Source organism: Hirundo rustica, chromosome 6, assembly GCF_015227805.2.
Source record: "Hirundo rustica isolate bHirRus1 chromosome 6, bHirRus1.pri.v3, whole genome shotgun sequence".
Classification (NCBI taxonomy): Eukaryota; Metazoa; Chordata; class Aves; order Passeriformes; family Hirundinidae; genus Hirundo; species Hirundo rustica.
In genome coordinates, this window is record NC_053455.1 from 59,136,236 (window position 1) to 59,158,147 (window position 21,912).

The window sequence follows — 21,912 nt, forward strand, 5'->3', positions numbered from 1 at the left end:
TCCCGGCCCCAGCTTTGGGGTGACACCAGGGCATGCACGTGCCCTACACCCCCAGACCGGGGTGTCCTCCCGCCCAGGCACCCTGGCACATCCCCCGGGCCGGGAAAGGGAAGCGAAAGCAGCGGGGGCGCAGCGCCCAGTGCCACGAGGGCACCCCGAGGAGGCAGCACGCACCCCGAGTGCCCGGTGGGAGAGCTGGGGAGGTCCCAGGGAGGCGGGGGGGAGAGGGCTGGGGTGCTGCGCCATGGGGGAGCCGCGGGCGCTGTGCGGGGGGCGCAGGGCGCTGTGCGGGCTGGGGTGCGATGAGCGCTGCGGAGGTCGCGGTGCTGAGAAAGGGGCGCGGGCGGGCGGCACTGAGGAGTGCGGACAGGGACCGGGGGAGATTCCGGGAGCGGGGTGGGGGGTCCGGGAACGGCCCCTTTAATCACCGCCGTCCTGCCCGCGCTAACCGAAAGAGGAAGAGGAGCCCGCCCCGCCCCGAGAGGCTCCGGCACCGGCGAGCGGGGCTGGGGTCGGGGTGACGGGGAGGGGGTGAGGAGGCTGGGGGTCCTGAGCCCAGAGGTGCGGTTCGGGGGAGCGCAAAGCTGGGTAGGGGCCGCGGGATGTAGGGATGCGGGATCTGAAGGCGCAGGGGTGAAGAACGGAGGAGTGGCAAACCATGAGTGCGGGATCCGGGGGTGCAGAGCACAGAGGTTTGTGAGTTGGGGGTGCCGTGTACACGGGTACACGGTGCTGGATGCAGGGGTGTAAGGGCTGGGGGTGCTGGGCATGAGGGTGCAGAGTTTGTGCGTGCAGGGGTGCAAGACTTGGGGTGCCAACGAGGTCCCCCCGACCCGACACCATCCAGGGCCCCCCAGAAGCACCAATGGAGAAGGACATTGACAGCTGCCAGAATGGGGCCAAGACAGTGCCAAGCGCCGAGCTGGGCACTGAGGGGACAGAGACACAGGTGAGAGCAGGGGGACACCCACGAAAGGGAATTGGGCCCACGGTAGTTCGCCCCAAGGGCTGACCAGCTGGAATCATCCACAGCTGGACGACTTTGTGGGTGCTCACCCTGACTACAACGAGGAGGAGGAGGAGCAGAAGTACTTTCGCCGCAAGCGCCTCGGCGTCATCAAGAACGTAGTGGCAGCCAGCCTGGCTGGCACCCTCACTTACAGCGTCTACCTGGGTATGGGACCTCCCAGGGACCCCCAAAACACCTTGTAGTGTCCAGGGCATGGGGTGACCACCCCTGGACCCCGCCCCAGGCCTGCTGCAGATGCAGCTGATCCTTCACTATGATGAGACCTACCGGGAGGTGAAGTACAGCAACATCCGGCTGGAGGACATCGACCACAAGGTGCTGATGGGCATCAATGTCACACCCGTGGCAGCGCTGCTCTACACACCCATCCTCATCAGGTAGGGCCCCACCACGCTCCCGGCCGGCGTGGCTCGCTGGCATGGCCGCCCACGCTTCCGCTCCTTGCCCCGGCAGGTTCTTCGGCACCAAGTGGGCCATGTTCCTGGCCGTCGGCATCTACGCCCTCTTCGTCTCCAGCAACTACTGGGAGCGCTACTACACGCTGGTGCCCTCCGCGGTGGCCATCGGCATGGTCATCGTGCCCCTCTGGGCCTCCATGGGCACCTACATCACACGGTAGGCACCGGGGGGGACGGGCGGGCGGGCGGGGGGCGCCGGCTGACCCTCTGCTCCACGCAGGATGGCCCAGAAGTACTACGAGTACGTGAACTACAAGGAGGAGCAGAAGAAGGAGAGGCAGCGGGCGCCGCGGGACACCTGCAATGCCTACATCATCGTCTTCCAGACCATCTTCTACTCCTGCTTCCACGTGAGCCCCGGTGGGGCGGCTGGGATGGGCGGGGGGCCACGCCAGCCGGCACTGAGCGTGCGCCCCTCTACGCCCCGCAGTTGAGCTTCGTCTGCGCTCAGATGCCCATGGTCTTCTTCCTCAACAACTACCTCTACCAACTCAACCACACGCTCTTCGCCGTGAAGCACTGCGGTGAGGCTGCGGGTGGGGTGCGGGGCGGCACCGGGAGCCCCCCGGCTGGGGTTAACCGTGGCCCGTGCCCCACCGGCAGGCACCCTGAGCCACGGCACGCTGCCCGGCTTCAACAAGACGGTGCTGCAGAGCCTTCCCCGCAGCGTCAGCCTCATCATCGTGGAGAGCGCCTTGATGGCCGCCGCCTTCCTGGCCATGCTGGTGGTGAGCGCCGGGGCGGGAGGGGACAGGGACGGGCCGGACGACGGCAGGACCTGAGCTGCAGGCGCTCCGCAGGTGCTGCTGCTGTGCGGCGCGGCGTACCGGCCCATGGAGGAGATCGACATGCGCAGCATTGGCTGGGGCAACATTTTCCAGCTGCCCTTCAAGCACATGCGGGACTATCGCCTGCGGCACCTCTTCCCGTTGTTCATCTACAGCGGCTTCGAGGTGCTCTTTGTCTGCACCGGATTTTCCCTGGTACGGATCCGCGATGGGGTGGGAGGCGACGGAGCGGGGATGAGGCGATGCTGAGGCTGTGCTCGCTGCAGAACTACGGCGTGTGCGCCCTGGGGCTGGAGAGGCTGGCGTATCTCCTCATGGCCTACGGCTTCTCCGCCTCGGCGTGCTCCAGCCTGGCCCTGTGCATGCTGCGCCTGCGCCGGCACGTCCCGCTCCTGGCTGGAGCCTTCATCCACGCTCTGCTCCTGGTGACGCTCTTCTGCTGGGCGCCGGAGCCCCGGTACCTGGCGCAGGCGCCGCTGCTCTACAGCATCGCCGCGCTCTGGGGCACGGGCAGTGCCCTCAACAAGACCGGAATCAGCAGTGAGTAGCGGGAAGATCCCGAAACAGCCTAGTTGTCCCCAAAACAGCCTGGGCTGTCCCAGGGTTTTCCCACACACCCTCTCCTCCTGTCCCCCGGTACCACGAGTTTGTGGTCTCGCTCCTCGGATGCACGGGACAGAGCCACTGTGATTGTTCCCCACGCCAAGGGGACTTGGCACAGGAAGGGGACTCTGATCCCAGCCTCTGCCACAGTCCTCCTGGGGATGTTGTACAAGAAGAAGGAGCGCCAAGACTTCATCTTCACCATCTACCACTGGTGGCAGGCCCTGGCCATCTTCGCCGTCTACCTGTGGTCGGGGCTGCCCATGAAGGTAAGTCCCAGATATGCCCCAGCCCACTCCTGGGCATTCCAGGCTTTTTGGGGACACACCCCACGCCAATCCCTAAATTCCCTGTGCCACAGGCCAAGCTGTCCATCATGCTGCTGACGCTGGTGGTGGCGGTGGGGACATACCTGTGGATGGAGCGGAAGGTGGCGTGGAACATGGAAGTCCGGCTGCCCCGCATCCCACGCCCGCGCCATAAAACACGTGGATACCGCTACCTGGAGGACAGCTCGGATGAGACTGGCTCCGACGGCGACGGGGACAAGGAGGACAGTGACAAGCCTCCAGCTGAGGCCACCGGAGAGGATGAGCTGCCGAAAGAGAACGGGGAGCAGCTGGGATAGGGACAGCCTGGCCCGGGCCCCGCCCTGAGGGGGTTCCACAGCTTCCCCTGGGTGGGCCCAAAATTCTGCAAATCCCCTCAGGGCAGCCTTGCAGCCCCCCATGCTAAGCCTAAAGCCCCCAGGCAGCCCAGAGCCCCCCAAACTGACAGACCCCCAAACTAGCCCATGGACCCTCCAGGCCAGGTCCGCAGCCTCCAGATCAACCTACAGCCCCCAGACTGTGGTACAAAGACCCCCAAATTGTGGTGCAGCCCCCAGGCCAGGCCCATAGCCCTCCCATGTTATAATGCAGCTACTCAGGTCAAACATGCAGACCTCCAGGCTGGCCCCAGAGCCCCCACACACAAATCCACAGCCCCTCAGACATGGCTCACACCCCACAGGCAGATCCCAGCCCCCCCCCAAATTGGCCAAAGCCCCCTCAGGTGAGGCCCACAGACCCCTGAGCAGACGCACAGACCCTCTAGCAAGGCTTGTGGCCCCCAACAATGTCCTGCAGACTGCAGGCAGACCCCCCCAGCCCTCTCATATTAGCCCCCAGCCAGGACCCCAGACCCGGCAGGGCTACCCCGAGCCCCCAGGCAGATCGACACTCTCCCAAACTGGCCCACAGCCCTTCAGACCAGACCCACGCGTCCGCCAGGCAGACCCTGCAGCCCACCTTAGGTTGTCCCAGAGCCTCGCTAGGTCAGCCTGCAGCCCCCCAGACTTCCCGACGCCTCCCATCCCTGTTTTGCTTTAATAAACCCCCATCCCTCCATCTCCTTGGCCTTCACCTCCTCCATCCTCCGGTCACGCATCCTCAGCGCCCCCTTCCCGAAGCAGAAACTACAGCTCCCGGCGTGCTACGCGCTGCCCCGCGCGATGCACGCCGGGAGTTGTAGTCCCCGCCACGTGGAAGACGCCTACACCTCCCCACTCGAACCACAACTCCCGCGACCGTTCGCGTCGCTCGGCGCCATCATTGCCCCCCCCGACTTCCGCGCATGCGCGGTGCGGGCTGTTGTTGTGGCGGCGCGGCCCGCGGCTTCACCCGGGCGGGAGCGATGAGCGACAACGATGACATCGAGGTGGAGAGCGACGTGAGTTGGGCCCCCAACCCAGGGACAATCCCTGGGATAAACCCCCCGTGGCTCTTCCCCACCTTTGGAGCGCTGGGAATGGGGTAACGTTTGGTTTGTGTGTGTTCTTCCTTCATATGGCGGCGCCCCCCCCACCATCTCCTTCCTCTTCCTCCTCGCTCGGGTCGGGGCTCCTCAGGAGGAGCAGCCGAGGTTTCAGTCCGCGGTAGGTCGCTGGGGGCCGCCCCGCAGCGCCCCCGGGATCGGGAGCACGTGGGCGGGGGTGTGAGGGGGGCGGGATTTGGGGAGGGGGTGACATGGAAGGGGACAGGGGGAATGGGGATCCTGGGGCGGGGTGGGGGTGTTGGGCGTGTCCTGTGGGGATCGGCGTCTTGGGGGGACGGCAGTGGGGTTGGGGGTGTTGAGGGGGGCACCACTGGGGTTGGGGGGTCTTTTTGAGGGGAGCGTGCCTTTGGGGCTGGGGGCTCCCGGGGGAGCTGTGACATGGAGAGGGATCTGTGGGGAGGGGGGGCTTGGGGGAGAAATCTGGGCTTGGGGGTGTCCGGTGGGGATGGGCTTCTTGGAAGAGGGGGACACCAGTAGGGCTGGGGGGTCTTTCGGGGAGGAGGCTTGGGCTTGGGGAGCGGACGCCTGGGGGCTTGGAGATCTTATTTGGGCTGGGGGCTGTGACACGGAAGGGGATCCATGGAATCGCATCTTTTGGGGGGGCAGCTGGGTTTAGGAGTGTCCTGTGGGGCTGACGGTCTTATGGGGGGGACACCAGTGGGGGTTGGGGTCGTGTGGAAAGAGGATCCGGGGTTCTGTAGGAGAGGGGGCGTGGGAGGCCTCCTGGGGTAAAGTGGGGCTGTTGGAGGGGCGTTATGCTTGGGGGGCACAGGGGGAACACAAGGGGTTGACAGAGGGCAAAGGGGAGGCTTGTGCCTGGTTGTTTGCGGGGCAGGGCAGGAGGTGACCGTGTTCCGGGGGGAAAGTGCTGTGCCCCACCCCCGGAGCTGCCCCGGCAGCAGGAAGCTGGGGAAACCGAAAGCACCGGGAGGGGCGCCGCCTCCTTCCCACGCCCTCGCGGCCCAGCCGGAGGCGTCATGGCCACGGAGCCGCCCTGAGGGCTTAGCCGAGCCCTCACAGCGGTCCCCAGAGGGGATTTTGGGGGCGCAGGTGGTGGCCTCCTCCCGGTGGCACCCCTGTCCCCCGCTCCCAGGCCGACAAACGGGCTCATCACAACGCGCTGGAGCGCAAGCGCAGGGACCACATCAAGGATAGCTTCCACAGCCTGCGGGATTCCGTGCCCTCGCTCCAAGGAGAGAAGGTGAGTTTATGGAGCGTGCTGGGTGCACGGACAGCACCCACCCGGGGTCCAGGCTTCTCGATTTGGGATTGTCCCAAGGCTCTCTTGTGCCACAGAAGTTCCCAGCGAGGACCAGAGCCAGGGTGGGATGAGGCAGGTAAAATTCCAGTTTTCCCTCTTGGACTAGGTCTTTATCTTGCCTCTGGCTTTTCCCACTATTGCAACAGGCATCCCGGGCCCAAATCCTGGACAAAGCCACAGAGTACATCCAGTACATGCGCCGGAAAAACCACACACACCAGCAGGACATCGACGACCTCAAGCGGCAGAACGCGCTGCTGGAGCAGCAAGGTGGTAGATGAGATCCAGCTGGAGATGGGGTCTGGCAGGGTTTGGGAGCCAGGATCTGGGGTCCAGTAGGGTTTGGGATCCAAGATCCAGTGGGCGCTGGGGTCTGGCAGGAGGTATGATCCATCGGAATCCAGGATGTGGTGGGTGCTGAGATCTGGCAGGTGAGAGCTGAGGTCTGGCAGGACCAGGCTCTGGCAGGGTCTAGAGTTCAGTGGGATGTGGTGTCTGGAAGGGTTTGGGATCCAGGATCCGGTGGGGGCCGGGCCTGGGGCTGACGCGGTGCCGTCCCTCACAGTGCGTGCGCTGGAGAAGGCCCGAGCCAGCGCCCAGCTCCAGGCCAGCTATCCCGCGGACAACAGCCTCTACACCAACCCCAAGGGCAGCGCCATCTCCGCCTTCGACGGGGGCTCCGACTCCAGCTCCGACTCGGAGCACGACGAGCCGCAGAACAGGAAGAAGCTGCGCATGGAGGCCAGCTAGGCCCCTCCGCCGCCCCCCGGCCCGCGGCAGGACTCGCTCCCTGCGCTCCTAGAAGCTCTCGGACTGCAGCTTCCCAGCCCTCCCCGGCCTCTTCCCTGCTCCCATCGTGCCGGCCCCGGGGGGAGCCGGCCAGGCTGAGCAGAAAGACTTGGGGGGGTCAGGGAGACTCCCTCGCCATCTCCCCTCCGCTAGCGACCCCCCCTCCCCTTCCCTCCTGGTTTTATAGGAGCATTTCTATTTATACCCGGGGACCAGTGCAGTCCAGAACGGGGAGGAGCCGGGCAGCCCCGCCCCCCAAAAAAGGAGCAAGCACTGGGGGGGGATCTCCCTATTTATTTTCTCCGTGTGCAACTCCACCTGCCCGAGTCGGCAGAGCACAGAGCCGGGCTTGGGGGCTCCTTCTCCACTTCTCCTTCCCTCCCTTGACCCTTCCCAACCTCCGTGGCATTTTCCGAACTCCAGCGGCCCGTCCCTGTCCCGTAGGTGCCCCTTTTCCCCCCATTTTGATGCCATTCCATGGATCTAAGGTATGTTGTACATACTGCCCAGAGTTGTCTTGCAAGTTAAGGCTTCCCTTTACTATAAGACTATAAATAATAAACAAAAAAAGCCAAAATTCCACTTATTTTATCCTCCCCCGTGGTTACCGCGTGTTCTTGGAACGAGGGGAGTTCGGTGCCACTGGATCCAGACGCGGCATCGCCTCCTGCCCCGCGTGCCCAGGGCCACCAGCACGCGGCGGGTGTCACTTGTGGTTTATTGATGCCAAAAAGCTCCTCCGGAGCCCGTGTCCCACCTCGGCTCTGGCCGGGATGGCAGCGGGACACCGGGCCCAGGGCAGGCTGGATTTTGGTATTGCTAGCACCCTGAGCACCTGGCTCTGCCCGGCCAGGCCGCCGCAGGGATGGGCTGTGCCGCTCGCTCCTGGGGCTTGGCACCCCGAGCCAGCAGCAGGACCCCCCTTACTTGGCAGCGGACGCGGGATCCAGGCTGGGCACGGGATACTGCAGGAAGTGCATCACCGCCCTCGCCACCTTCTCCGGGGCAATGTTATAGACGGGGTGTGTGGCCTGCTGCGGGAGACAGAGGGATGGAGGATGTTAATCACGGAGTGCTGGAATGTTTTTGAGTGGGAAGGCACCTTAAGGATCATCTAGTCCGACCCACTGCGCACAGGGAATCTCTGCCATCCCGGGTTGCTCCAAGCCCAGTCCAGTCTGGCCTTGGACACTTCCAGAGATGGGACAGCCTGTGCCAAGGCCTCAGCACCCTCACAGGGAAGAATTTCGTCCCCGTATCCCATCTAAAATTCCCCTTTTCCAGTTTAGAGCCATTCCCCTTGTCCCCTCACTCTGAGCCCTTGTCCAAAGCCCTTTGGACACCACCTCCCTTTAGGCCCTCGAAGCAGCTCTAAGCTCTTCCTGAAGCCTTCTCTTCTCCAGGCTGAACTCCAACTCTTTCCACTGCCATTGGATCTGCCTTTCTCAGTGCTGTAGAGTGCTGGTAGCACATCCCTGCCCACCCCAGCAATGCCTAGCACTTACCAGGCAATTCTCAGGGATACCCAAGACCACTTCATTGTGGAGGTCTCCGCTTCCGAAGTGCTGCGCAATGGCCAGCCCACTCAGGCAGTAGCAGGTGTGGTAGAAATCCCGGGATCTGTACGCAAGGAGATTATTGGGATGCTGAAGGGGCAATCTGGGCATCCCCGATGCCAAGGCAGCCCCGTGTTCCCCCCTGCACTCACTTTCCTGGCTTATCCAGCAGCCCGCCAGCTGGGCACTGGCAGCACAGGAGAATGTATTCCTGCAGTGCCAGCTGGTCGAACATCCAGTGTGCCATGCTCAGCGCCGTATCCCCTGGAAGGGAAACCCAGAGGAGAAACCCCGGAGAAGGTGTCAAATCCCTCGAGATGCCATTCTGGGGACAGAGGAAGCCTGTGGCAACTCACCCCTGGCGTGGAGTGCCCGATGGAGCAGGGGCAGGAGCCCAGCTTGCCAAAAGGAGTAGCACCCGTCCACCAGCTTGTTGCAGCGGCCCTGGAATCCGCCCTCGAAGCGCATCTGCCGCCCGGTCACCCAGTGCTGCGGGGTGATGGGAACCAGAGTGGGACCAAAGATCCCCGGCAGGACGAGACCCCCAGCATCCCGGAGAGGTGTCACTCACCAGCAGGCTCCGGAGGTTCAGCAGATGTTCCTGCTTGAGGATGACCAGCGCGGCCACGCCACAGAAGGTGTAGCCGCCATGCGCCTCCATGCCCGGCACGCCGCCGATCCCACCCTCCCAGTTCTGGCACCTGTGGGAGCGGGGTCAGGGCGGCGGGAACGCCGGGAGTGTCATCCCACGTCCCCCACCTGTTCCCCGGATCTCACCTGGCGATCCACTCAGCCGTCCCAGCGAAGAGAGCGGGCGTCAGGATGTTGGTCAGCGAGGCCACTGAGGCGGCGCAGTAGGCGCTCCTGCGGGAAAAGGGTGCCCGGAGATTCAGGAGATGGGTGCTCAGGGATGCGGTGCTGGCACCCCAAAGTGGCGCCAGGCTGCCCAACATTACTCCCAAAACGGCACAAGGTCCCTGATCCAGCACTGCCTCCTCACCATGGCAGTAGTTTGTGTCACTGGTCCCCTGCCATGGCACCAGCACCCCAAAATAGCATTGGCTCCCCAAAACAACACCTCCTCATGGCACTGGCTCCCCACCACGCTACCAGCTCCCCAAAACAGCACTGCTGCTCTAGTGTGGCACCATCCACTCCCCAAAACACAGCCAGCTCCCCAAAACTGCACCCTGCCATGGCACTGGCTCCTCGGAATGTCACTTGCTCCCCAAAACAGCACAAACTCCCCCCAAACTGTACCCCAAATTAGCAGTGGCTCCCCACCATAGCACCAGCTCCCCAAAACAATACCAGCTCCCAAAAACATCACCAGCTCCCAGCACCGAATCCCCAGAACCGCACCAGCTCCCCACCACAGCATCTGCCTCCAGCACTGGCTCCCCAAAATGCCCAGGCCCTCCAAAACCACCCCACCATGCAGCCCTCACCCACCTGACATCCACCTCTCCACCCACGTGCATGAGGAAGGAGCCATCCGGCTGCTTCAGCGAGTGCAGGTATTCCAAGAGCTTCTTCCTGCAGGAGCCAGCGGCTGTGAGAAGGGGGACACACACCCCACCTCCCACCCAGCTCCTCCAGGCCCCCCGGACCTGTCGATGACGCCGAAGGCTTCCTCGGTGCCGATGATGCAGAGCGCGTTGACGGCGGCGTAGGTGGGGGCGAGGTGGGGGTGTTGGCCGGGACCCCCCCCAAATCCACCCTGGGGGCTCTGGCACCGCTTCAGGAATTGGCAGACACTGCGGGAAGGCGGGGAAGGGGCTCAATGTCACCTGGGCCACCCCGCTGGGGCAATACATCCCCTCCCAGCCTCACAAATCCCCCCGAGGTCGAAGCCGGGGGTGTCACCCTCCCATCTCCGTCGTCACGAGGAAGCCGCCGGAAGAATGGGCGGCATTGATGGTGGCAGGGAGACAAAGCGTTCCTTTGCTCTGGGGACAGCAGGAGGTGGCACCTCCGGAGTCACGCGGGTGGCCGGCAGCCGACAGCGGCCGCGGTGGGGTCCCCCCGGCTCTCCCCACTTACTCAGAGGCCACCGACTCTGGAATGGGCTCGTCCAGCAGCTCCAGGCTGTGCAGGATCCAGTAGCAGAGCCAGGGGCGGCTGGCATCCAGACACTGCAGGGACAGAGGGGACAGTCAGGGAACGGCACTGGACACAGCAGGAGCGAGGAGACAGCTAGGAGAAGCCCCAGAGCAGTGCTGGGATGAGGGTGGGCACACAGGGAACGCTGTGTCCACTCTGGGGCTGGCAAGCCCCCAGCAACAAACAACCCCGGTGACAACTCCAAGGCAAGGGGTTCGCCCCAGCCAGTGGCTCCAGGTGGCACATCCGGCATTCCCGGTACCTCATAGGCCTCGGTGAGCTGCCGGAGGCCTCTCTTCAGGTAATGGAAGTGCTTCTCCCGCTGCAGGACGTACCTGGAATACAGAGAGGATAGGATGAGCAGACAGGGTGGCCTGAGAAAGCAGGGAGACAGTGGCAGGAGGAGCAGAATCCGACTGCAGCACCCACCGGGGTCAATGGCTTTTTTTGGGATGGGAGTTATTTATGGTTGTTGGGAGGTTTGATACTCACTGTGAGGAGTGATGGTTTGTCTTGTAGGCATCATAGACCTCCTGCACGATGTCCTCCACTTTGGACTGGTCAGGGAAAATGGGAATAAAGACTGCGGTGAGCTCTGGAAAGAGGCTCCGCACAACCCAAACGTGATCCCCACTGAGCCCCGCAGTTTCTATCCCATCCCAGGGGTTTATCCGATTCACATCCCCATCTCACCCAGTAAAACCAGAACAGGAATTCCCAGGAGCTTTGTGCCCCAAATCATGCCAGAATCCAGCACCATCCTGTGCTGTTTTACAAATCCGGCTTGAGTTCGGTTCATGGCAAGACTGTCATGGAAAACACCCTCCTCCTGCTCGTGCTGGGATAACCGGGGACTTGGACACTTTAAGCCACGGTAATCCTCAAGGAAATAACCCGGGATCAGCCTTTGGGCTGAGGAGGGGCCGCACGGGGACTTGCATTCATGGCACTGTGTCCTGCCAGGGCAGAATTGAGCAAGAACTCCATGGACCGGGAAACCCGGAGTCACTTTTTACCCCGTCCCAGCACCGACGGCAGCTGCCAGGGGCTGGGTCAGGTCAGAGGGCCGGAGGGGAGAATCTGGCCGCCCCGGGACCCCTCACCCTCCCCCGACTGCTTCTGGGGGCCGTGTCCCGCGGAAGCGGCCGTGGCCGGCGGGTGGCAGCGCCGCCGGGCCCCCCAAAACACCGATCACTGCTGGGCTGTTGCGACAGGGCGTGCGGGGACAGCAGCTGCGTGAGGACACCGGGAGAGGGATCGCCCATTCCCACGACACCCCAAAGCCCAGCCCCGCGGCCCCCCATACCCCACCGCCCCGGCAGCCCGCGCCCCCCACGGCAGCCCCTCGGCACCTGCTCGGCGGAGGTGCAGGTCCGCAGCCCATCGTCCCGCAGCCGCCGCCGCCCGCCGGGGCCGGGGGCCGCTCCCGCCATGCTGCGGCCGCGGGGGCAGCGGGCGACGGCGGCCGGGAGGGGACGCGCGGCCGCGCTCCTGGCCACCGCCCACAGCGCGCGGTCACGCCCCCTCCCCGCCTGGCCACGCCCCTTCTCTCCTGGGCACGCCCGGCCCCGGCGCGCGTGCGCGGAGGAGCTCGGGGGGGCGCTGCGTCATCGCGATGTGACGTCATTGATTGCATCATCACCGGGTCGATAAGAACCTTGAAACCCATCCAGTTCTGTCCCCTGCCGTGGGCAGGGAGACCTTCCCTAGACCAGGTTGCTCCAAGCCCTGTCCAGCCTGGCCTTGCGCACTTCCAGGGATGGGGCAGCCATGGCTTCTCTGAGGAATCCACTCCAGTAAAGAATTTCTTCCCAATATCCAATCTACTCGTCCCCTTTTCCACTTTGGAGACATTCCCCCTTGTCCTGTCACTCCATGCCCTCATCCCAACTCCCCCTCCATCTCTCTTGGAGTCCCTTTAGGCACTGGAAAAGGCTCTAACTCTCCCTGGAGCCTTCTCTTCTCCAGGCTGAGCAATCCCAGCTCTCCCAGCCTGTCCTTAGCCCTTGGAGCATTTCTGTGGCCTCCTCTGGACTTGCTCCAGCAGCTCCCTGTCCTTCCCATGAAAAGGACCCCAGGGCTAGGGTTTCAGTGCTCCCTGTGCGGTTTCCCCTGAGTGGGGCAGAGGAGGACAATCCCCCCTCACCTGTTGCCCATGCTGCCAGTGACACAGCCCAGGACGTGGGTTGCTTTCCAGGGCTGCCAGCACACGTTGCCAGGTCATATCCAGCCTCTCATCCCCCCCCAAATTCCTCTCGTCTGGGCAGTTCTCCATCCCATCACCTGCATCCTGCACTTATCTCAGGAGTTATGCCGATCCATGCGCCAACCCTCCCCTTGGCCTTGTTGACCCCCACGAGGTTCCCATGGGAACCTTCTCCCTGGACAGGACGACTTGGACAGCCAACCCTTGTCCAGGTTCCGCTGTGTGCCATCCCATCCTTCCTAAGCGTCACCAGTTCCACTGGTGCAGCTCTGTGTCAGCCCAGCGTGCCCTACTGTACCCTTCTGTCCCCTTCCCGATGCCCGCAGAACAACCCCGGGTACATCCCTGGCGCTCCCAGAGCCCTCGGAGTCCTCGCCGCTCCATCCCCTGTCTCCCACCTCCCGTTTTCCAGAGCATCCCCAACATATCCTACGGTGCATTCCTGGCTCCGTCCCCCTGCCCTCCCCAGCTCTCCTCTCAGTCCAGCCCCCGTGTCGCCGCCCAATTCCCCGGTGCATCTCCCGGTGTATCGCCGGTGTATCCCCGGTGTCCTCTCCCCGGCTCCCCACAGCATTCCCCGGTCCATCCCCCGGTCCATCCCCGGTGTCCCCTCCCCGGCCCCCCGCAGCATCCCCCCGGTCCATCCCCGGTGTCGGCCCCCCTCGTTTCCCCTCCCGGTGCCCCCTCCCGCCGCGGCCGCCCCCGCCCCGCCCCGCCCCGGTGCATCCCCCGGTGCCAGCCCGGCCCGGCGCGGCGGCGGCGCAGCTCGCGGCCCCGGAGCGGCCCCGGTGTGGCGGCGGCGGCGGCGGCGGCGGCGGCCCGGGCCCGCCATGGCCAAGCAGTACGACGTGCTGTTCCGGTTGCTGCTGCTCGGGGACTCGGGCGTGGGCAAGACCTGCCTGCTCTGCCGGTTCACCGACAACCAGTTCCACCCCGCCCACATCTCTACCATCGGTACCGGCACCGGCAGCGCACGGCGGCCGCGGCGGGTGCAGGGGAAAACGGGGAACCGGGAGCATCGGGGAAGCGGGAGCAGTGGGGAGGCACAGCACCGGGGAAACGGGAGCATCGGGGAACCGGGTGACCGGGAAGACCGAGAGCCGCAGCGCCGTGGAAACGGGAAGCCAGGGAACCCGGAACGCCGGAGAAACGGGGAGCCGCGGCGCCGGGGAAACGCGAAACCGGGAGCATCAAGGAATAGGGAGCAATGGGGAGGCGCGGCACCGGGTAACCGGGAACACTGGGAGCCGCAGTACCGGGGGAAAGGGAAACCGGGGAACCGGGGAGCGGTGGGCACCAGGAAATCGTGAGTACTGGAAAGCCGCAGCACCGGGGAAACGGGAAAATGGGCAAGCGGGAGAGGGAAAGCTGTGGGAACCGGAGAACCGGGAGGACAAGGGAGGCGCAGCAACCGAGAAACGGGAAGCCAGGGAACGGGAAAACCGTGGGCATCGGGGAACCGGGACTGCCGAGCAACTGGGAAGCCACAGGACCGGGGAAACGGGAAACCGGGGCACCCGGGAGTCGTGGGAGCCGGGGAGTGGTGGGCACGGGAAAACCGGGGCACCGGGAAAGGGTTAACCGTGGGCACTGGAGAGCTGCAACGCTTAGGAAGACGGAGAAAGAGGTAACCAGAGAGCGGGAAAACCGTGGGCACCGGGGAGAGGGAAAACCGTGGGCACCGGGGGAACCAGGAGCATCGGGAGTCGCAGCACCGGGGAACCGGGAAGCCGTGGGCATCGGGAAACGATGAAACCATTGGCATCTGCAAGCCGGGACCACCGGGAAGCTGGGAAACGGGGGGCTCCAGAGAGCCGCGGCTCCAGGGAACCGGGAGCATCAGGGAGCCAGGAAATCGTGAGCACTGGAGAACCGGGAGGACCAGGCAGCTCTGGCACAGGGGAACCGGGAGCAGCGCACAGCTGGGAACTGGAAGCACTGGGCAGCAACGGCACCAAGAAGCCGTAGCTCTGGGGAAGTGGGAGAACTGGACAGCTGCGGCAGCAGGGAACTGGGAATGCCGGGATCACCACCTGGCACCAGGGCCTCCTGCCAGGCCCGGCACCGGGTGTGGGGACAAGCACCAGGCCATGGTGGGGCGTGGGGTGGGTCAGCAGAGGTGAGGGGCCTGGAGGGCCCCCAGTGACAGCAGCTCCTGTGGAGGGAAACACCAGAACACCCCACAACCTCTCCCATTCCCATCCCAGGTGTCGACTTCAAGATGAAGACCATCGAGGTGGACGGGATCAAGGTGCGGATACAGATCTGGTGAGTGGCAGGACTGGATCCCGGGAGGAATAAGTTGTGGGGGGTCTGAGTCCTGCTCTCCCCACCCAAGGTAGGGGGTGAGCCCTGCCAAACTCATGCCATGGGTGGTGGCACTGACCCACTGTCCCTGGGCAGGGACACAGCCGGCCAGGAGCGGTACCAGACCATCACCAAGCAGTACTACCGGCGGGCACAGGTACGGCGGCTCCCTGTCCTGGTGCACAGGAGAGGGGAAACTGAGGCACAGTTTCGGGTTGTCAACGGCCGCCCCCCACCCCCTGCAGGGCATTTTCCTGGTGTATGACATCAGCAGCGAGCGCTCCTACCAGCACATCGTGAAGTGGGCCAGCGACGTGGATGAGGTGGGAGTTCATGAGGGGAGGCCTGGGGGGTTCCACAGCCCTGTGTGTGTGGGGGGGGGAGGGGGGTTGGTCCTTACACTGTTCCCCCACCCAGTATGCACCTGACGGCGTCCAGAAAATCCTCATCGGGAACAAGGCAGACGAGGAGCACAAGAGGCAAGTGCCCAAAGAGCAAGGGCTGCAGGTGAGCGGGGGCTGCTGTGTGCCCCCCCCCAGGGGGCAGGACCCCTCCTGCACCCCCAGCATGGCCAGCCTCTCCCTGAGCCCTCTCTGCACCCGGGAACCCAACAGCCCTCCTGCAGCCCTACCTCTATCCGGGACCCCCAAGCATCCCCAGCCCCTCCCAGCACGACCAGGGACCCCCCCACCCTCTGGCAGGCTGTACCCAGGTGCCCCAAAACCACCTCCCCCTGTGTCTGGGAACCCTCTTCCCCTCCACCCCCAAGGCTCCCTCTTCCCTACCTGTCCAAAATGTTCAGAGACCCTTAACCTCTCCCAGCACCTCCAGCATGGTCTCCTGCACCCCTGAAGTGCACAGTCACCTCCTCAGTGTCCCCTTTGGTCCCCAAAGCACCCAGTGTGCCTCCCTGCAATCCCAGCATGGCCAGACCCTCCACAAGCCCCCCACTGCATTCCACATGGACTCCAGTAGCCTTCCTGCAGCCCTACCCGTATCCAGGGATCCCCAAACATCCCTACCTGTATCCAGTGACACACCCATGCTGCTGCAGTCCAAACCCAGGGACCACTGACCTCCCCCTGCAGCTTCAGAGCATCCAGGAAACCCCTTTACCACCCAGTGCTATCCCACCCAGGGTGGTCCAACAACCTCCAACTCCTCCCCGCACCTCCATCGTGCTCCTCTGCACCCCCAAAGCACCCAGTGCTCCCCAGTGTCCCTCCCAGTGACCTCTGGACCTCAAAGCACCCAGTGCCCCTCCCAGGGCCCCCTGCACCCAACTCCTAACCCCAGGTGTGCCCCTATGCCAGCCCGCCCTGGCAGCTCTCCTGTCTGTCCGTGCCCAGCTGTGCACGTTCCAGAGAGGGGGGCCAGGGGTATTGAATCCCCCCTCCCCCCAAATCATGGTCCCCCTCTCCCCACCAACCCACTGGTGCCGCAGCTGGCCAGGGAATATGGGATGGATTTCTACGAGACCAGCGCCTGCAGCAACCTCAACATCAAGGAGGTATGAGGGGCCTGGGGGGGGGGGGGAAGGGGGTTGTGGGGGGGAGTTTCTGAGGGGCTGGGATTGGCCTGGGGGGCCTGGATAGGTCAGGGGGTACTGGAGGGGTCCCCCAGGTTCACCCCACCCCTCTCCCACAGTCCTTCACACGGCTGACGGAGCTGGTACTGCAGGCGCACCGCAAGGAGTTGGACGAGCTACGGGGGCCGCCCCGCGCCCCCACCCTGGCCCGGCTGGAGGAGGATGAGCAGCAGCCCCTGGGGAGCGAGGAGACCCCCAAAACCTGCTGGTGTTGAAGGCTGGGACCCCCCTGACCCCTCCTCCCCAGGCTGTGTCAGGGGGCATGGTAGGGACAGGACTGGGGCAGCCCCCATGGAGTGGGGGGCGACACGGGACACCCCCAGGGACAGGGGGGATGGGAAGGTGGCGAGGGAAGCTCCCCATCCTGGCACCTGTGCCCCCGTCGGTCCGCGGGTAGGGTGGGGGCTGTCCAGGCGCTGCGTGCCCACCCTGTGCCGCCCCGCGCCCGTGGGGCCCTCAGTTTTACACAGTGGTTTGCAGAATAAAGGTGATGCCGGAGGGGCTGGTGGTCCGTGTGCTCCAGGGGGGCTGTGGGCACGATGCCACGGCGGCAGGCACAGCCTGAGCACGGACACCCGAGCGGTGATCAATAATTGAGGGTGATCTGGTGCTGTCGGCACGGTGTCCCCTTTCCAGGCTGGGCACGGGGACAAGGGGCATGGTGCCCGCGGGGTGCCATGGCCACCACCACGGCCTGCCAGGCTACCAGCCCAGCCCCAGCTGCGGGAACAGGGACGGAAAACTTGGTGGCGGCTCTGGGATGAGCCAGCAGCGGGATGGTGGCAGGCTGACATGGGTGATTACTGGGATCATGGTGGGCACTAAGACAGTGGAACGTACCGGAATCTAGGTGGATACCAGGATGCTGCCAGGCACTGGGATGAGCGCCATGGGACAATAGTGGGCACCACAGCAGGTAGAGCCAAGGATAGAGCTGGTGCTGGGACCAGTGGGCCCTGAGACTGGTGGGCACTGGGATGGGCAGCACAGGAGGCCCCAGAGGTGATGCCATGGCAGCACCAGGCAAGAAGCGGTACTGGGACACTTGTCCCCTCCTCCTCTGCCCCACACAGCCCCAGCTCCCAGATTCCCATTATTCCCCAACTCTCACCGTCATTCCCAACCCTTGGGAACACGCTGTGCCAGGCTGGGAGCATCCCACATTCCGCAGGCACTAGGACAAGCGGCCGCACCGCATCGTGCCATGAATTATTGAGGCAGGTAGAGCACCACCTTGGCCCCGTGCCACCTTCCTCCTTCCACGGGTGGGACGGGCGGCTCCGGTTTCTCCTGAGCCGTGGCGGGGCCTGGAGACCTTTGGACCGTGACGTGAGCACCGGGAAGCCCTTAAGAGGCAGCGCAGGGCACGGAGCACAAGCAGCCGCACACCTGCAGCCATGACCGTCCCCATCGCCAAGTCCTTCTATGACCTGAGCGCCACCTCCTTGCAGGGGGAAAAGGTGGATTTTGGTGTTTTCCGGGGCCGCGTGGTCCTGATCGAGAACGTGGCTTCGCTCTGAGGCACTACGGTGCGGGATTACACCCAGCTCAACCAGCTCCAAGCCCGCTACCCCCGGCGGCTGGTCGTGCTGGGCTTCCCCTGTAACCAGTTTGGATACCAGGTAAGTCCTACGGGCTGTGAGGCAGGGGGCGAGGAGCCGGGAAACGCAGGGCTCTGGATTTCTCCTTCCCCGCCGCAGGAGAATGGCACCAACGAGGAGATCCTCAACACCCTGAAGCACGTGCGGCCCGGGGGCGGCTTCGAGCCCAACTTCACCCTGTTCCAGAAGTGCCAGGTGAACGGGAGCGACACCCACCCCGTGTTCGCCTACCTCAAGGCTCACCTGCCCGCACCGGCCGACGAGGCCACGCACCTGATGACCGAGCCCCGCTTTGTCACCTGGAGCCCCGTGCGGCGCTCCGATATCTCCTGGAATTTTGAGAAGTTCCTGGTGGGGCCCGAGGGGGAACCGTTCCGGCGCTACAGCCCCCGTGTGCCCACGGCCCAACTGGAGCCCGACATCCAACGTCTCCTCAAGCTGGCCAAGTAATCCTAGCTCCAGCGTGATCCTGGCTCCGGTGTCACCCGGGGATGGCCCCAGCTCTCCGCAGAGTGACAGCCCCCTCTGAAACCTCCATGGGGAGGGGGCTTGATGGGGGCAGAGGGTTGGAGCCACCAGGGCGGCGTGGGCCGGTGGCAATAAATGAGCTGGAGGGAGCGTGCCTGGATCCACGTGGTTTTTGGGAGCATTACATGGATCCACGAGGTCTCTGGGCACAGACCCATACCCATGTGTTTTTTGGGGGCTGTCAGAGGGACCAGGAAGGAGGATGCAGCCCTGAGGTGCCAGATCCAGGAAGTGGAGGCTCAGGGATAGGTGGGTGCCAGGCCGGCTGCACCCAGTTCCCCGTGGGTGTTGCTGGGGCCAGGTGCCAAGAGCAACACTTAACCCACCCCAGGGCAGTGATTTCCCACACCCAGCTCTTTCCCGCCTCACAAACAGGGAATTCCCAGCAGAGTGGAGCCAGGTTACAAACCCCAGGGCAGGGGGAAGTGACGCCAAATCAACTCCTTGGGACATGAAAATTATCCAAGTCCTTTCTTTGCAGGGTTTAGGAGAGCACTGGGAGAGTGCAGTGGGCTCTCCAGTGCTGGGAAGGGTCAAGGAGGAATTCCATAGGCTCCTGGGATGGAAGAAGTCCCCTGCACCAGCCTCCAGTACCCTTAACCAACTCCAGGGAGTGAAGCCCACCCCTGAAATACTCCTGCCTGCGCCACCGAGCTGTCACACGTCACATTTATTACCCCACATAAGCTCCTGAGGCGGGATGGGGTAGGAATCCCTTTGGATCCTGTTTTGGGGACCCCTTTATGTCTCCGGCACACAGGGGGCACGGGCCGTGGCACTGCATCCCATCCTTGCAGTCAGGGTCAGAGCCAAAAGGCTCCGGAAACATGGGAGCATCCGGTGTTGGGTGTTCACTACCTCCAGGCTGAAAGCTTGAAGGAGCAAATGATGTCAGGGACTGTTGTTGTCCCCAGAAATTACAGTGCCAGGGATCTCCTAGAGCTCCTGGGAGCTCATCCCGGGGTACACACGGGGATCAGAACAGCGGGGTCATCTGGCGAGGGTCATCGGGCAGGATGCTGATGGAATCCTCCGCCCGACCGCAGAGCAGGCACAGCATGGTATATTCCTGGGGCAAGGAAAAGGAGGGGGGAGATGGAAAAAGAGGGGCTGCCACAGCCCTGCTCCCCCACAGGGAAACTCGAGCCAGATCCGGTACCCGATCCCTGATTGCAATCAGAGCCAGGGGATCTCGTTTCCAGCCCCACCAGCTCCCCTGGGCCCTTTTTCCGGCCGTCTGCTGCATGGGAGATGTGCCAGGAATGAGGAATGGGGGTCACAGCCCCTTCCCATCACCCACATTCCCATGCCAGGTGAGCTGGGCTTCCCCCCACAAGGCCATGGACTAGTGCTGAGGGGACTCCAGGCAGCCCTGAACCCAGGCTCTGAATCCTTCGAGGCTCTGTCCCAGGAAAGGTGGGAATCAGCCTCTGGAAGGGTGGGTCTGGAATTCCAGAGGCAGAGCTGGGAAGGGCTTCTGGGGGACTAGAGACAAACCTGGTAGTCATCCACCACGCTGAAGGTGTACTCGTGGCGTGCGATCAGGTGGTGGCAGTTCTTGCACAGGTCTGTGGGACAGGGGACACTGGGGTAAGAGGACACGGACACTGTCCCTGGAGTATCCCCCCTCTCCCAATCTCTTGGGACAAGCCCCAATCCTCTGTACCGGCCCTCACCCCCAGGGCACAGACATCCCAGTCCCCAAAGCATCAAACCCCCAAAATTCCCCCCACAGCAACTCACCCCCCTTAATGCCCATCTATGGCTCCCTGATACTTCCTCTAAAACTTGAGACCCCCTCCCTGGGCATCCACCATTCCCACCCTCAGGGACCCCTCAAATATTGGGGCCCCAATTTTTCCCTATTCAAACTAATCCCCCTTAGACCTCCCCTTCCTTTCACCTCTGAGCCTGCCCCATCATGCCGCAGCCCTCGAGAGCCCCCACGCCCCAGGGAACCCTCCCAGCCCCCAAGACCCCCCAGAATCCAAGTGCTACCCCCAGGCCTCAGCCTTCAAGACCCGCAGATCCCAAAGGTCTCCTCCAGCCCTCTCTAACCCCCAAGATCGCCCAAGCTCCAGACTTCGAAGGTCCCCCAGAGCCTTCACCGTCCCCCAAGACCCCTCCCAGCCCTCAAGACCCCCAATCTTCAGCGACCCCTGAGCCCCAGGGATGGCTCGGGGATGCCCGAAATGTCGCCATCAAGATCCCCAGACCCCCAAGAGCCTCCCAACCCTCAAGAACCCCAAGCCCCAGACCCCCAAGGCTGCCCCACCCCTCAAGCCCCCCAGGCCCTCCGCCCCGGTGCCCCCCAACGCACGGTCATAGGTGACGATCTCCTCCCCGCCGTGCAGGCCCTCGGCCCGGTTGCTGACCAGCACGAAGTCCCGGCGGCCGCACTGCGCGCACCCCACAAAGTTCAGGAGGAAAGATCCACCCTCCAGGCAGGTGGTGCCCTAGGGCGGAAGCACAGGCTAGGACCGGGACCAGAGCCTGGGCCGGGTCGGGGTCGGGATCGAGATCGAGACCGGGATCGGGATCGGAATACCCCGCGACCGCCCTCACCCGCTCCGGGTACTCGGTGCCCACACAGCCGCCGCACATCTCGCACCGCCCTCCCTCGCAAATATCGCGAGATCTGTGCAGAGGGGCGGGGCTCAACGACGGGGCGGGGCGCTGGGAGACGGAATAGGCGTGGCCTGTAGCGCGTTGGGCGTGGTTTGGTTGGTGGGCGTGGCCTGAGGGGCCGTGGGGCTGCTTGGGGCAACCGGGAATGATTGTGGGATCTGGGCTAGCCGGGCACCCAGGGCTAGTGAGGGACGTCTGGAGCTACTTGGGTGCACCCAAGGCTAGTGGGGGACACCTGGAGTGACCTGGGGAGCATCCAGGGCTAGGGAGGGGCATCCAGGGCTAGCTGGCAGCTGCCCGGGATTAGCTGGGGGATATCCAGGGCTAGTGGGAGACCCTGGGAAGTGCCTGGGGGACATCCAGGACTAGCCGGGAGACGTTCAGGACCAACTGTGGGGTGTTGGTAATTGGCTGGGGGACACCCTGGATGAGTGGGAAACACCCAGGGCCAGGTGCGGGGTGCCCATGACTAGTTGGGGGGCATCCGGGGACGGTGGGGAACACCCTGGGCTGATTGTAGGGCGGCTTGGGCTAGCTGGGGGTCATCCAGGGCTAGCTGGGGACTGCCTGGATTAGACGGAGAGCACCACGGACTAGCTGGAGGACATCCAGGGCCGGCGGGGGTCACCCAGGGCCAATTAGGGGGTGCCT

At 64.1% G+C, this 21,912-nt stretch overlaps 6 protein-coding genes across 8 annotated transcripts; 4 read left to right on the plus strand and 2 right to left on the minus strand.

Annotated features, from left to right (window-relative positions):
* The first annotated feature begins 524 nt into the window (after window positions 1–524).
* On the plus strand, window positions 525–4,324 carry UNC93B1 (unc-93 homolog B1, TLR signaling regulator). Its single transcript, XM_040066374.1, has 12 exons — window positions 525–692; window positions 848–949; window positions 1,033–1,174; window positions 1,254–1,407; window positions 1,484–1,645; window positions 1,709–1,838; window positions 1,919–2,012; window positions 2,092–2,216; window positions 2,289–2,471; window positions 2,543–2,816; window positions 3,030–3,148; window positions 3,241–4,324. Exons 2-12 carry the CDS (start codon window positions 866–868, stop codon window positions 3,505–3,507), a joined length of 1,734 nt encoding a protein of 577 aa, XP_039922308.1. The 5' UTR covers window positions 525–692; window positions 848–865; the 3' UTR covers window positions 3,508–4,324.
* A 125-nt stretch (window positions 4,325–4,449) lies between these two features.
* MAX (MYC associated factor X) lies at window positions 4,450–7,330 on the plus strand. Its single transcript, XM_040066485.2, has 5 exons — window positions 4,450–4,589; window positions 4,768–4,794; window positions 5,788–5,895; window positions 6,102–6,225; window positions 6,521–7,330. Exons 1-5 carry the CDS (start codon window positions 4,494–4,496, stop codon window positions 6,703–6,705), a joined length of 540 nt encoding a protein of 179 aa, XP_039922419.2. The 5' UTR covers window positions 4,450–4,493; the 3' UTR covers window positions 6,706–7,330.
* On the minus strand, window positions 7,318–11,845 carry FNTB (farnesyltransferase, CAAX box, beta). The gene is made up of 12 exons (XM_040066415.2): window positions 11,756–11,845; window positions 10,896–10,960; window positions 10,666–10,738; window positions 10,344–10,435; window positions 9,911–10,057; window positions 9,753–9,836; window positions 9,078–9,164; window positions 8,872–9,001; window positions 8,657–8,789; window positions 8,453–8,564; window positions 8,250–8,364; window positions 7,318–7,778 (listed from the first exon to the last, which is right to left on the minus strand). Exons 1-12 carry the CDS (start codon window positions 11,834–11,836, stop codon window positions 7,668–7,670), a joined length of 1,230 nt encoding a protein of 409 aa, XP_039922349.1. The 5' UTR covers window positions 11,837–11,845; the 3' UTR covers window positions 7,318–7,667.
* A 1,553-nt stretch (window positions 11,846–13,398) lies between these two features.
* RAB15 (RAB15, member RAS oncogene family) lies at window positions 13,399–18,091 on the plus strand. 2 transcript variants are annotated; one of them, XR_005701220.2, is made up of 8 exons: window positions 13,399–13,563; window positions 14,817–14,877; window positions 15,013–15,073; window positions 15,162–15,239; window positions 15,334–15,423; window positions 16,361–16,426; window positions 16,564–16,769; window positions 17,956–18,091. XR_005701220.2 is itself a non-coding variant. In XM_040066489.2 (7 exons), exons 1-7 carry the CDS (start codon window positions 13,440–13,442, stop codon window positions 16,717–16,719), a joined length of 636 nt encoding a protein of 211 aa, XP_039922423.1. In that variant the 5' UTR covers window positions 13,399–13,439; the 3' UTR covers window positions 16,720–17,879. The 2 variants fall into 2 exon arrangements, 1 of the variants encoding a protein (XP_039922423.1); XM_040066489.2 differs by lacking the exon at window positions 17,956–18,091 and having other exon boundaries at window positions 16,564–17,879.
* GPX2 (glutathione peroxidase 2) lies at window positions 16,631–18,735 on the plus strand. Of its 2 annotated transcripts, XM_040066499.1 has the most exons (3): window positions 16,631–16,769; window positions 17,956–18,126; window positions 18,205–18,735. In XM_040066499.1, the coding sequence occupies exons 1-3, from the start codon at window positions 16,767–16,769 to the stop codon at window positions 18,553–18,555; spliced, it is 525 nt and encodes a 174-aa protein (XP_039922433.1). In that variant the 5' UTR covers window positions 16,631–16,766; the 3' UTR covers window positions 18,556–18,735. The 2 variants fall into 2 exon arrangements, with proteins under 2 accessions (XP_039922433.1, XP_039922432.1); XM_040066498.1 differs by lacking the exon at window positions 16,631–16,769 and having other exon boundaries at window positions 17,902–18,126.
* A 553-nt stretch (window positions 18,736–19,288) lies between these two features.
* On the minus strand, window positions 19,289–21,262 carry CHURC1 (churchill domain containing 1). Its single transcript, XM_040066521.2, has 4 exons — window positions 21,199–21,262; window positions 20,954–21,089; window positions 20,131–20,201; window positions 19,289–19,702 (listed from the first exon to the last, which is right to left on the minus strand). Exons 1-4 carry the CDS (start codon window positions 21,235–21,237, stop codon window positions 19,610–19,612), a joined length of 339 nt encoding a protein of 112 aa, XP_039922455.1. The 5' UTR covers window positions 21,238–21,262; the 3' UTR covers window positions 19,289–19,609.
* Window positions 21,263–21,912: the final 650 nt, after the last annotated feature.